General features: G+C 28.7%; 1 protein-coding gene across 1 annotated transcript in view; it reads right to left on the bottom strand.

The window, feature by feature from the left end:
- The window catches only part of LOC140440393 (probable peptidoglycan muropeptide transporter SLC46), a 37,979-nt gene that overhangs the window by 3,646 nt on the left and 21,276 nt on the right, over positions 1-13,057 (bottom strand). Inside the window, exons 5-6 of the mRNA XM_072530870.1 lie at positions 7,458-7,839; positions 6,454-6,694 (exon numbers count right to left, since the gene is read on the bottom strand). Coding sequence (XP_072386971.1) covers positions 6,454-6,694; positions 7,458-7,839 — 623 coding nt within the window. The remainder of the gene's footprint in view (positions 1-6,453; positions 6,695-7,457; positions 7,840-13,057) is intronic.

The following is a 13,057-nucleotide window of genomic DNA, read 5'->3' on the forward strand; positions in this document are numbered from 1 at the left end:
GGCTATTTATCACCGTAATTATATTATCAATTGTCTATCGTCAAAGGGAAAAATTTACTATTATAAGACAATAAATCACCAAACACTAGTATTGGTATTTACCAGTATCTATAGATGATTTTGTTTCTAAAACTCTAAAAGATTCTGCAGTAAAGCCAGGTTCACCATCAATACTTTGATACCACCTGCTCAATGTTCTCGGGTGAGGCAAGCAAGTTTGGAAAACTCTTCTTACAAAATTATAAGCAGCAGGTGAATAATAATGTAGGGTCAAAGCAAAGACTTTAAGTTGCTCTGAATATTGTCGAGGTAGTGATTGATTTTTAATTTTTTTATATTGCCTTAAAAACATTTCTTCTGGTCCACCTATTTTTGAAAGAATATCGAGAACTGCTTCCTCTAAATAATTATGTTTCTTAAGTTCTGAAACAATATTCTTCATGATTGCAAGTTTTTTTTCTCTTCGAATTTGTTTTTTTGATATTAAGGACAATTTTCTTCTTCTTTCGCTACTTATTAATTGGCTGCGATTTAATTGTTCAATTAACTTTCGTTTTCTTGATGTAACATCAACAGAATTATTCATATGTGAATTGGATTCTGTAGATTTAGTTGGTGTACTGGGCATTTCTTCATATGGAAGTTCAAGTTGGTTCTGAAATTAAAACATGTTGTAAAAAGAAGCAAAAATGTTATTAGGTATAAATTCATATAAAATCTACAATGAAAATATTGAAGATGTGTACTTGAAAAGTACTAAAAGTGAAACTAATTTTATTCCAAATAACTCCAAATAACCAAATAATTTTCATAATTATTATATGTATCTTCGATTTTTACTTTACTGTAAATAAGTATTTACGTAGAAGTATTAAAATAACTTTAATTAATAACTATTACTAATTAAAATTAATTTTAATTAATAAGAGTTATTATTAAACCTAATTAATAACTATTATTAACTAGGTGTAGCATATTACCTGTGTGATATAAGCTATTGGAACAGCAGTGTCTTTCAAACGAATAGAAGAAAGTGAAGTTCTATCAATATCTTTTTCTAAAAAATGTTTTGAACATAAAGCACTATATTTAGTTGGTTTCCATATTCCTCTATTAACAAATTTGATCCATATGTCTCGTCTTTCAGGATCTTTTGGAAACCTAAAAATAGAATTATATGCATTACTAAGTATTAATTTTTATTTTAAATAAAAAACATAATTATTGAACTAAAAAAATATTATAAAAATCTTACAAATTGTTTATTAGTATCTTTATATTCTGTGTATTCATTACTTGTATTTTATTGGAAGTGGATGTTTTAATTGCTAAGTTACTGTTAGATTTTTTATGAATACTATTAATAATTTATTCTCTGAAGTACGGGCCATTACTTTGTTTACATGTTTGTATACTAACCTGTGGAACGATATTCCTGAAGATTTTTTATTAATACCGCTTCTGCTACTGCAACTACGTTGAGAACAAGAAACCATTATTATGCACTATCACAATATACTATTACAGTTTCTATAAAAGTGTTATAAAACTAAAAATATTCGAAACTCAAACCAACGTAAATAAACATATAAGATCTGTCAAAAGTGGCAACACAATATGGCCGAAGTGAGGTCGTTTTTAGTCACGTGATGCCCTCTCTATAGATTCTAACTCGATGTCGTAGACATACCGTCTCAGGACTTGCAACTTAATGTAGAGTCATATGTCGCCATGTTACCAATCCAACGGTAACTTTAACATCTTAACTGTAAATTAGACATAATGTAAACTAAATTTCATTTAATAATTTTTAAAGGGTTTTTCCCACATATTTAGTGGCTACATCCATGTATTAACTAGTAAGTATTAACCACATTTTACATTAACCTTAGTCAAAACTTAAATTATTTCATGTTCTTTTTAATTAAGTGGTTAAATACTATTTTAGGACACTGATGATGGAATACTTATTCCGAAAACGTTTTGTCAATTCAACATAGCCCAACTGGGTTTTTATATACCTTTTTATAAAGGATTTTATTCAAAATTTTTTTAATATATGGTATACAGCCAAATACAGGAACTTTGTTTCCTTGTGGAAAAAAAAATAGTTATATAGTAGAATTTATTGGACTTAGATTCATAAAAATAGACTGCCAATGAGACTAAAACATTTTTATTGTCTTTTTCGCCGTTTCGGCAGGATAGCCATGTCTTTTTTTCAAGAAATAATATTGACTAAGAAATTTTTTGTCAAAAGACGTAATAAGAACTAAACAAACAGATACTTTTGGCTTACCAAGCATATAAAAGTTGGTTGCTAACAAGTATACAATTAAACAATATAATCAAAACAATAATAAAATCATAGGACAGACCCACTAAGTCACTAAATGTAAAATTTAAAATTTAATATGTTGTTTGTCGATGTTGGTTTATCATTAAAACAATCACTTGTTGAACAATTGTTTTAACATCGTAGGCATTCTGAGATTGTTTTTTGTGTATTTTAAATTAAATTAAAATATAATATCTTGTTTACAATTTTACATTTTTTATCATTTCTGGCATTGTCCATTTTTCTATGGACTCTAGGAGCTCCCTCTTTTCCCTGTTATGTTCACTTTTTGAAGTTATATTTCTATACGCGCGGTCCACGTTGGAAATTTGAACGGGAGTGAATCGGCGAAATCATTACATATGTAAGATAATGAGTAAGAGAGAGACAGAAGTATATTTTCTCTCTTTTCCTCTCTCGAGAATAAAAATATTCCTTTTGTATATATATTTAATATTATATATATATATATATATATATATATATATATATATATATATATATATATATATATATATATATATATATATATATATATATATTGAATAACCGCTTAATAAAGTACATAGAAAAGTACAAAATACTTCATTGTAATCAATATGGTTTCAGAAAAAAATGCAGCACTACTCAAGCAATTCAGGAAATTGTAAGGGAAGTAGTTGATGGCCTAGAGAGAGGTCACTTCGTGTCTTTAACATTGTGTGACTTATCTAAGGCTTTTGATTGTGTCTCACACACTTTACTTTTAGACAAAATACACAAATATGGCATAAGGGGAAATGCTCTTAATTTATTTCGATCGTATTTAATAAACAGAAAACAGGCCGTTTTTTTAAATAATAACTACTCCAATTTTCACAATGTTGAACATGGAGTTCCCCAAGGGTCTATATTAGGACCTACATTTTTTCTTCTATATCTCAACGATATATTTCATTATACCCACCCCTTAAGGTGTATATGTTTTGCAGATGATACAACCGTTATTAGTACCGGCCAGAATCAATATAATTTAAATAACAAAATAGGAAACGATGTGCTTAAAATTAAAAACTGGTTTACACATAATAAACTAAAACTAAACGAGGATAAAAATCAAAATATAGTTTTCAGTTCAGATCGAAGACACATTTTTGGATATAGCATCAAATTGTTAGGGATTTTTATGGATGACAACTTAGATTGGGGCATCCATATAGACAACTTAAGTTCTAAACTCGCCAGTACAATATTTGTAATGCGTAACCTGGTTTATTTGGTACCTAAAAGTACCCTTAAAATGTGTTACTTTTCATTGTTTCATAGTCATATACAATATGGAATAGCTGTTTGGGGCAACTCTGGTCATGCCGACAGAATATTTAAATTACAAAAGAAGGTGGTGAGGATACTTGCTGGAGCGGATTTAAGGGATCATTGTAAACCATTATTTTTGAACATGGGTATTATGCCTCTACCTTCGCTTTATATGTACGCAACACTGTTGGAAATTCACGATAATAAAAATAAGTTTACTATAAACTCCCAATTACATGATCATCTAACAAGATCGAGGGATTTAATTAGGTCACAACGATTCAGACTATCAAAGAGCACAAAGAATTCAATTGATATTCACTTGTATAACTATCTGCCTAACGAAATAAAAATTCTTTTTCCACCACTGTTTAAAAATAGGATCAGAAAGCATTTTTTAACATATTGTTTTTACTCAAAGACAGAATACCTCAATACACCTTTATAACGTGTACCCAGTTTGGTCAGAATACTGTCGATTTACTATCTACATATCACATTGTATTATTGCTATTAAAATGTACTAAGTTTTATGTATTAGTTTATTTAGTCATCGATTCGGGAATATTCTTAATTATTTGCACATTTTTGTTACTTCCATATTTTAAAGATTTTTTATGTGACAGTTTAGGTTTGTTTTTTTTTGGTTAGAGATTTTTTTATCTTAAATTTTTAATTTTAATTCTTCTGCTAATACTTACATATGTATATTACTTTAGCCAATATGGTTAAGTTAATTTTAAGTTTACATTATTATATCTTTTATTCTATTTTTTATACGGACTTCAAACTTTATGTAAAGTGGTCAATAAACGTTCTATCTATCTATCTATATATATATATATATATATATATATATATATATATATATATATATATATATATATATATATATATATATATATATATATATATATATATATATTATATAATATAATATATAATATAATATTTATTAATATTATTAATGTTCATAATTATTTTAGTCTTTTGTATTTCAAAATAATTGGCAAATATTTTACGTGTTTGGTTCATACGCTGGTGTATGTGAGTTCGAATCCCAATATGAATTTTCTTTTTTATTTTTGAAATATTTAAAAACCCTACGTTAATTTTATTAAATATATGTAATATACGCAAAAATGCTAAATTTTAAAATAAAATGAAAATTTATAATAACATAATCCGAGTTGTTGGTTTTTGAAGTTATACTTCTATCGTTCGACTTTGGAAATTTGTACGAGAGTGAATTGGCAAAATCATTACATATGTAAGATATAGGTAAGAGAGAGACAGAAGATATATTTTCTCTCTGTTTCCCTCTCGAGAATAAAAATGTTTCTTTTGTAAATATATTTAATATTTATTAATATTATTATTATTTTTTTTATTGATATTATTATCATGGTAAATTAAACATATGCGTAAGTAAGTTAGGTATATTGTCATTTTTAAATACTTATAAATATTGGATTTTAATTTGTATTATTATGTTGAATTATGTTGCAGTGTATTTTATGGTATTTTTATAATAATAACAAAATAAGCAATGAATTTTACTACAGAGTATGTGTAAAAAATTTTTTTTGCCTTCAACTACTTTTATACATATATGAAAATAAAAATATACTTTTTCATCAAAATATTGATTCAATCCTTCGTTTACTATACTCCTATTACGAGTCAAATGTTGTTTATATACAGCAAACGATGCACCATATACCTATATACCTAATTAGTTTTCTCTTTCTGCTCTCTCTTACCTATAACTGTCAATCTGCACAATCATTACATATGTAATGATTGTGTAGATTGACTCCCATATAAATTTTTAACGGCGAACGTGTGTATGGAAGTATAACTTCTACCGGCAGTCCCGCTGGACTGCCACACCCGTTTTTAGTTTTTAGATTTTAACAATTCTAAATTTTATTAAAATCAAATTTATGTTTCTTTTTGATTTTATGTATTGTAAGGGGCGTTGAGTTTTTTGCCATATTTGTGAGAACGTATTCTTAAATTAAATAGCTGACTGTTCAATGTATGCCCCATCGCACGTCGAGCAGGAAATTTTTTTAGTTTTGTAAAATTCTTTTTCAAAATATTGTGCCCATTATGAGCAACTGTAATGTTATGTTTAGACAAACGATTTGCAAGTTGTTCTGATAAATAAACCTTTTCTACAGGAGAGAGACGTATAGCTTTTCTTTACCATGTTAATTTTGCTGTTATTTTTGTTATTGTAACACAAAAAAATCTTAGAACGACGATAATGTTAATACAAATGATTGTTTAAATAATAAACCAACATCGACAAACAACAAATTATACATTTTAAAATACATTTTACATGCAGTGTCTTAGTGGTTCTGTGCTAGACTTTTATTATTATTTTAATTGTCATGTTTAATTGTATACTTGTTTAGCAACCTTTTATGTCTTTTGGTAAAATGTTTTTTAGTCAATATAAAAAAGTCAATAAAAATGTCAGTCTTATAGACAGTCTTTTTCATGAACCTTATCTGGTTTCCTTCGACAAGGAGACCTCTCATAAAGAAAATATCATCTGCTTCACCCTCCAACCCACGCCAACACTCACGCCAACCACGTCCTTATCGACGGTATAAATGAAATGTCCCCTGTTCCCAGTAGCAGTAGTGCATTGTTTACAGAGTATATATATATATATATATATATATATATATATATATATATATATATATATATATATTGACCGTGGAAATCTTTCCAAACATTATGTATATATACTGAAAAATGTATATGTCACAAAAAGCTGAAATAAAAAGATAGATACTTACAAGATAACCAGCGCCAATATGCCATAAATTCCCATACTAATAAAATAGAAAAAACCACTGTTTGAATTAATAGTTGCGTTATATATTTGGGGATAAATGCTCGAAGACAATAGCTGTGCTACACTGTCTATAGCAGAAGAAGTAGCGTAAACTTTTCCTAATTCATGTGGTAGTACCATAAATGATATCAAAGTTCGAACCATTGTTGTGCAAAGTCCACCAAAACATCGGATTGTATAGGCTAGAAATAAAAGGACTATCATATTTAGTATGTATTTTCAAAATTTTGGACGAGTACTTTAGGACCGAGGCCGGACTTTAAGCAACGTTTAAGTAGGATTTTTGGAGACTTAAATTCCACGTTTAATGGATCGTTAAAAAGCGGAAAAAATATCCCCATCTGCTCTCCCTTTTATCTCAAAAATTTGGGTAATTATTATGACAATGTGAAATTATTAGGATATGTTTTAGTTTGCTTGTAGATTTTAATTATTATTTATTTATATTAATTTATATATCCCTTAATATCTTTCATTACATCAATTCTTTTTTCCTTTTTTTATTCTTATTTTATATAATTGGTGTAAATATACTTATTTTTCTTTGTTCTTCATAATATTTTTTTATTAGCATTGTATCCTCATTTATCTGTTTATTTTTTAAACCTGTTTTAACATATCTAGAAAGACCCACTTTTTCTTTCTCATTTACTTTTCATGTTTCGTTTGAGTATTTTCTGGTTTCTGAAGGTTTCCGTTTTAATGAATTATTTGTATTTTCTTTAGTCTTCACTTTCGACGTTTCTACCAAGATATTTTTTTGTTTCAATCCTTTAACTAAGTGTTGATTCGGCTTAATTCTAAACATTTTTTCAGTGGGGTATGATTATCAATGGCATGTCGTGTATTTTAATTTAAGTAGCTTTAGTTTCTGATATTATTTTTGTTGTCGGTTTGGAATATCTATAAACAATATAAAAGGTAGTAAATAATTATAAATCTTACCTGCATATATGTAAATATCACTAGTGGCTAATCCATAAAGAATACACGTAACAATGGACATTACGAGTGACAAAACAACAAGTTGAAGTTCTTTCATTTTAAGCTTCTTATATAATATTGTAGTTCCAAATATTGTTCCTACAATCATCACGACATCACTATATACTGAGCTATTAGTAATTTGAGATAATGTCCAGTGAACTTTTTGTCGCAAAAAGAGGGTTTTTAACGACATATCTCCTCCCATAACAAAGTTGTAACCCACAAGAATCCCCATAAGGGTTAGAATGTAATATCTGGTGTTACCTTCCCTCTTCTTAAATGGGACTCTAAGAATTTCTTTAATATTTACAACAGACATCAATTCGGTTAAAGAAGGCCTCTACAAAAAAATATTAAAAGTTTCAAAATTAAAAAAAAAAAACAAATTTTCTGATTTTCAGGAAATTTTTTCATTGACGATTTTAACTGTTAATATATGACGATATAATATAATGTAAATAATTACGATAAATAATTAAGTTACATACGAAACTATTTTCCTCAGTTTATTTTTAAGAAATTTGTTTACTGAATATTTCGCTCATTTTGTACAATGTGCAGTAGTGTAATTTTCAGAATACTTTCAAATATATTTCCTGGTGAATTAAGGGTGCATTTCCTGGTCCATATTTGTTTATTTGTTTATTTTTTGTTTATTTTTTTATAAACTGACCAGCAAAAAAAAACCGACCACTTTGCAACATTTTTTATATACTTAGCTTTTCCAACACTTTTATATTCATTTAATCAGAAAGTGGTAGGGATACTTTATTTTCAAACTTGTTGATTTTTGTAGTCGAAATTTGCGTTCGTCGTCAGCACAAAGCAAACAATACTACCTTGTGCATATGATCTGATAATTTATGTATAAATCAGACGTTTTTGCTTATATGTAATTTTATGGAAGGTAATTTAACAGTGAACGGCTATTTTAAAGCAATAAAAACTAAATTAAATAATAAGATCGTGTTTCAGACAGTTGCTTGCATTCACCATAATGGCATTTACCGTCTTATCTCTCGTTTGTTGGAAATAATACGTTTTAGTACTGGTCAGCCAGATATCCAAGTGCACCAGATGGACCCAATCGCATTTACTTCACGATATAGTGGTCTATAGTTCAGACACTGACCAGAAAACAACACGGCTAACATAATGGTGTAAAATTCAAATGGATCTACTGCTTAGAGAAGAATACGCTGGTGTATCAGATATCTATGGATGAGCAGTAATGGTATGACTGAAGGCCTTGTGGCTTGGTGTTACTCTTCAAGTACTACTACTGTTCAAGGCACAGAATCAATAAATAGATACTAGTGGATTTGAGAAGTGAGCAGGAGAGGTTAACATATTCATGCTTAATTAGAAACAGGATTAGGTCTTGGAACAGAAATAATTTAATTGCGACGATTAACGCGACAAAAGGGACAACAAATTTATGAAAAGCGAAAAATATACTTCGCATCGATACTTAAAACTTGAAGCTTCTAATCACAAGACAGTTGTAAATTACAAAAGAGTCTGTAAAAAGTCTATTGTTTTGTACCGAAGTAAAGGAAAAATGTAAAGAAAAGAAAAAAGCTTACCTAAAATACATAACCGAGAATACTTAATCGAGACACAAGAGGGATACGATAATTAAAACATAATAAGAAACGAAACAAGTACTTGTAAGAAGAACAAAACACCATCACTGCGAAAATTCTTCCAAAGGAGTGGAACATGATTTTTATGGTGTGCAGAAGGAAATAAGACGCTTTATAAGAGGTCAAAGAATGATGGAAAATGTACTAATAAACCGAATACGCATAGAAAAAGGTAAATGGATTAACCATCTGAAAAATCTCTATACAGAAGAAGAACAAAGGACACTAGAACTAGAACAACCAGAAATTACCACAAATGAAGAAGCTAATATAAATACTCAGGAAGTTCTAAAAACACTTGAAAAGCTGGTAAACATAAAAGTGGCAGGTAAAGATGAAATACCAAACAAATTACTGAAATATTGTGGAACAGCAATGAGCAGAACAATTAATAACATTATTTAACAAAATTATAAAACACACTAAAATACCAGAAGAATTGAGAACTAGCGAAATAATTCTACTATTTAAAAAAGGAGATAAAAAACAGCAATAAAAATACACAGGTTTAATTTTGTTAAATACCACCATAAAGCACAACTAAAATTTTGCAAGAACTAGTGAATCAGAGGACAATTTTAGCAGATGACTAACATGGTTTTTGTACTGAAAGATCGTGTACAACTTTAATATTTGTCATAAAGTAAATTCCCGAAAAATTACTATCTTATAAAGGCTAAGCCCTTTTCTTGTGCGCAATACTTCTCCTAAACATTGATAGATAGGAGAATAATTTTTTCGAATAATTAAACAGATTGTTGAGTAGATTCCCCTAAGGTTTAAAATTAAAAAAATTCGAACCGGTTTAAAAATGGCGGCCATAAAATGAATTTTTCCTATAGTAAAGTATAGGAATTCAATATTATACACAATGCAACAACGCGTCAATTCTCGAATGCTGGAATGCACCAACAAGTGTTTCCACTTAAGGAATAACGATAATGACCACTCAAAATTCGGGATCCTCCTGTCTCCGATTTTAATTTATGGGGTCTGTTTTACACTATCTGATGAGTTGGTATTTTTTTATTTTTATATTTAGTAAGAAAGTATTCTGTTTCCAACAAGTGCAGCGTGTGTGAGGTGTTGTGATTCATATTTAGAGATTTAGACTACGTTTTGAGTTTAATACTTGAAGAATTAAATAATGAGGTACGCATTACTTTTGTTTTTAACTCTTGATGTATACACATGAAATCCTAATGATATGGCATTGTCAAATAATATTCTGTACTGATAAGGTAAATAATAATATTTTTTAAACAAAGTATTTAGTATAAAATACCTATTATTAACCAATCTTGGGTTATCTGTCTCTCTATCAGCTGCAGGAGATATAATAGAACGCATTATTTTGTTTTTAATTTATTAGTTAGAAATACATTATTAATTTTGTTGGAAATAAGCCACAGTTTTACTTTAAATTAGGTTTATTTTAAATAAATAAAGAAAAAATAAACTTATTATAAAGTAAAATTGTGGCGTATTTTTAAAAAAGTGGAACAGTAGGCGGTAGTGTAGACTAGCCCGGAGCATTATACTGTTTTCTGTATTTTTTAAATTTAAATAATATTTAAATATACATTAAGTTAGTTAGTTAGTTAGAGTTCTCAAACCGACTTTTTTTTCTTAAACGTGGCATTTTACAATCTAAAATATGCAAAAAAAAGTTACTTCCGGTTTTACTTCCGTTTTTTATTTAAGAAGGGCGGAGTCTAACAATCATATTGTTTCCGTTTCCTAATGTAAATCTTCTAAAATTGGCGTCGATACAGTTTATTTTTAGGATTTTTGAAACATTTACACCAGGCGACAGAAACGATGGATCGTTAGACTCCGCCCCTCTTAAATATCAGCAAAACTTACATTAAAACTCGATGTCGAGTTGGTCCACTAGTAGTATACTAAATGAGCATTTCTGTGTCTGACTTAAGGAAAGTATTTGATCGAGACATATTTAAAGATGTAATTTATCTTCTTGTATAATAGAGAAAGTTCTTATAGATATCATAAAAACTATTAAAAACCTCTACCAAAACAACTGCCAAATTTTGCCAAAGGCGGAATTATTGCAGAATCGACATGATTTGTGTCAATGCAGATTGCTTATTGTTTGGAATATTGAGTTCAAAAATAAAAATAGCTGTTATGATTGCTATCCTCCGTAGTTAGACGGCACTTTAAGGAGAAGACCAAAAGAACAAAATGGAAGTTAGAATAGAGGGAAAATTTACAGAAGCTGTAGACATATGCAGAAGAATAAGACAGGAGAACTCACTAAGTCCTATGTTCTTCAATTTTATGGTGGATGAAATCATCAAAAGTGTCAACAAAGGAAGAGGATACAGCATGGTAAACAAAGAAGTAAAAATACTCTGCAAATTGTCTGCGAAGACTAGCTTACAGATTAGGGCAAAAGAATTTATTATGAAAATCTCAACTCAAAAAACTAAAACAATAGTAATCAACAAAGAACCAATCAGATGTAAAATAGAAATCGATGGCATCAGCATTAAACAACTAATGAAAATATAATATCTAGGAATTACATTGTCCAGCTATGGATCACTGCGCAAAAGATGGAGTGACAACCTTCGAGAGAGGCATAAATCTGCAAATGGACAAGAGAAATTGCTTATAAAGAGGAAAAAGCAGAAGATTCTTGCTTAGTAAAATTACAGATGACCATTCAACCATAAATTTTTATTTATAAAAAGTTAAATTAGATCAGAGGAAGTTACAATATAACTTTTGAAAGCAAGTATCTCAAAAAAGCCAACTACAGATCCATAATTAGTACCTAAATAATAAGAAGCTCATCTAAGGTTGCATTCATTTGAAGATTTGCCTCTTTATTAAGGAAGTGTATATCTTATACTGATTATCTTCGTTTTTGTTGTTTTTAATAGGTAATAGCTAAGAAAGAATATGAAGACAGAGAAAGAGTGAGAGAAAGATATTTCAACTACACTAACTCTGAATGGGCAACTTTAAAAAGTAGTTCAATTATGATTTAACTAGGTACTTCTAGGAAATCACATACTGACATCTTATTTATATAAAATGATACATTCACATGTGCAAAATATGCTTCAAGAAACCAAAGAAAGAAAAGTTATTAGAATTTTTTGGGATAAACCAATAGTAGGACATTGTGAGGTGGGTCTGTCAAATTAAATAAACCATAATCCCTTTGGTATTCACTTTTCTCTTCCTCGATATTTAGAAATATATTTAGTTTTTATTTAAAGTTCTTAATTATAATTTTTATTTTGCTTTGTCTGTTGAATAATTGGTTATTCTTCTTTTCTTTTAAGTTCTTGACTTTAGCAGGGAAAAACACAGCCTTTTATTTTGTGTTTCTCCTCTAGTATTATGAAATTAACTGTTTTTTCTATAACAAGTTACGTATAGTAAACTTTCTCTACATCTTTACCGTTATTTATTTTAATAAGATCGATCTTTACGCTGCTGTGGCTCTTCGTTTTTGATATTTATAAAATATCAACTTTTACCCAGTCATTGATTTGTCATTTTTTGATAAAGTGTCAATTAGATGAAAATCAATATTAGTCTTTTTATCACAGAACAATAGGAGCTATAGGTTTTTAATCTCATAATCTTTAAAATTAAGTAGTTTAATACTGTAATTATTATGAAGTGGGTAAGTATAATTCTGTTTTTATTTTATTTTACAATATTTCTGCTTTCACCAGTATGTTTAATTTCATTAACACTTTAACTTCTATGTGTATCATATATAATACACGAGAGTAGAACGCATTCAAGCGACGGTGTATGTGGCAAGAACGCAGTTGTAGTGTATTTATATGTGTATTATCATTCCTTTAGGCTATGGTATCCAATTTTCAATATTCGTTCGGTAATCCTAGCATACGCAAATCGGCAACA

Source organism: Diabrotica undecimpunctata, chromosome 1 (assembly GCF_040954645.1).
Source record: "Diabrotica undecimpunctata isolate CICGRU chromosome 1, icDiaUnde3, whole genome shotgun sequence".
NCBI classification, from domain to species: domain Eukaryota; kingdom Metazoa; phylum Arthropoda; class Insecta; order Coleoptera; family Chrysomelidae; genus Diabrotica; species Diabrotica undecimpunctata.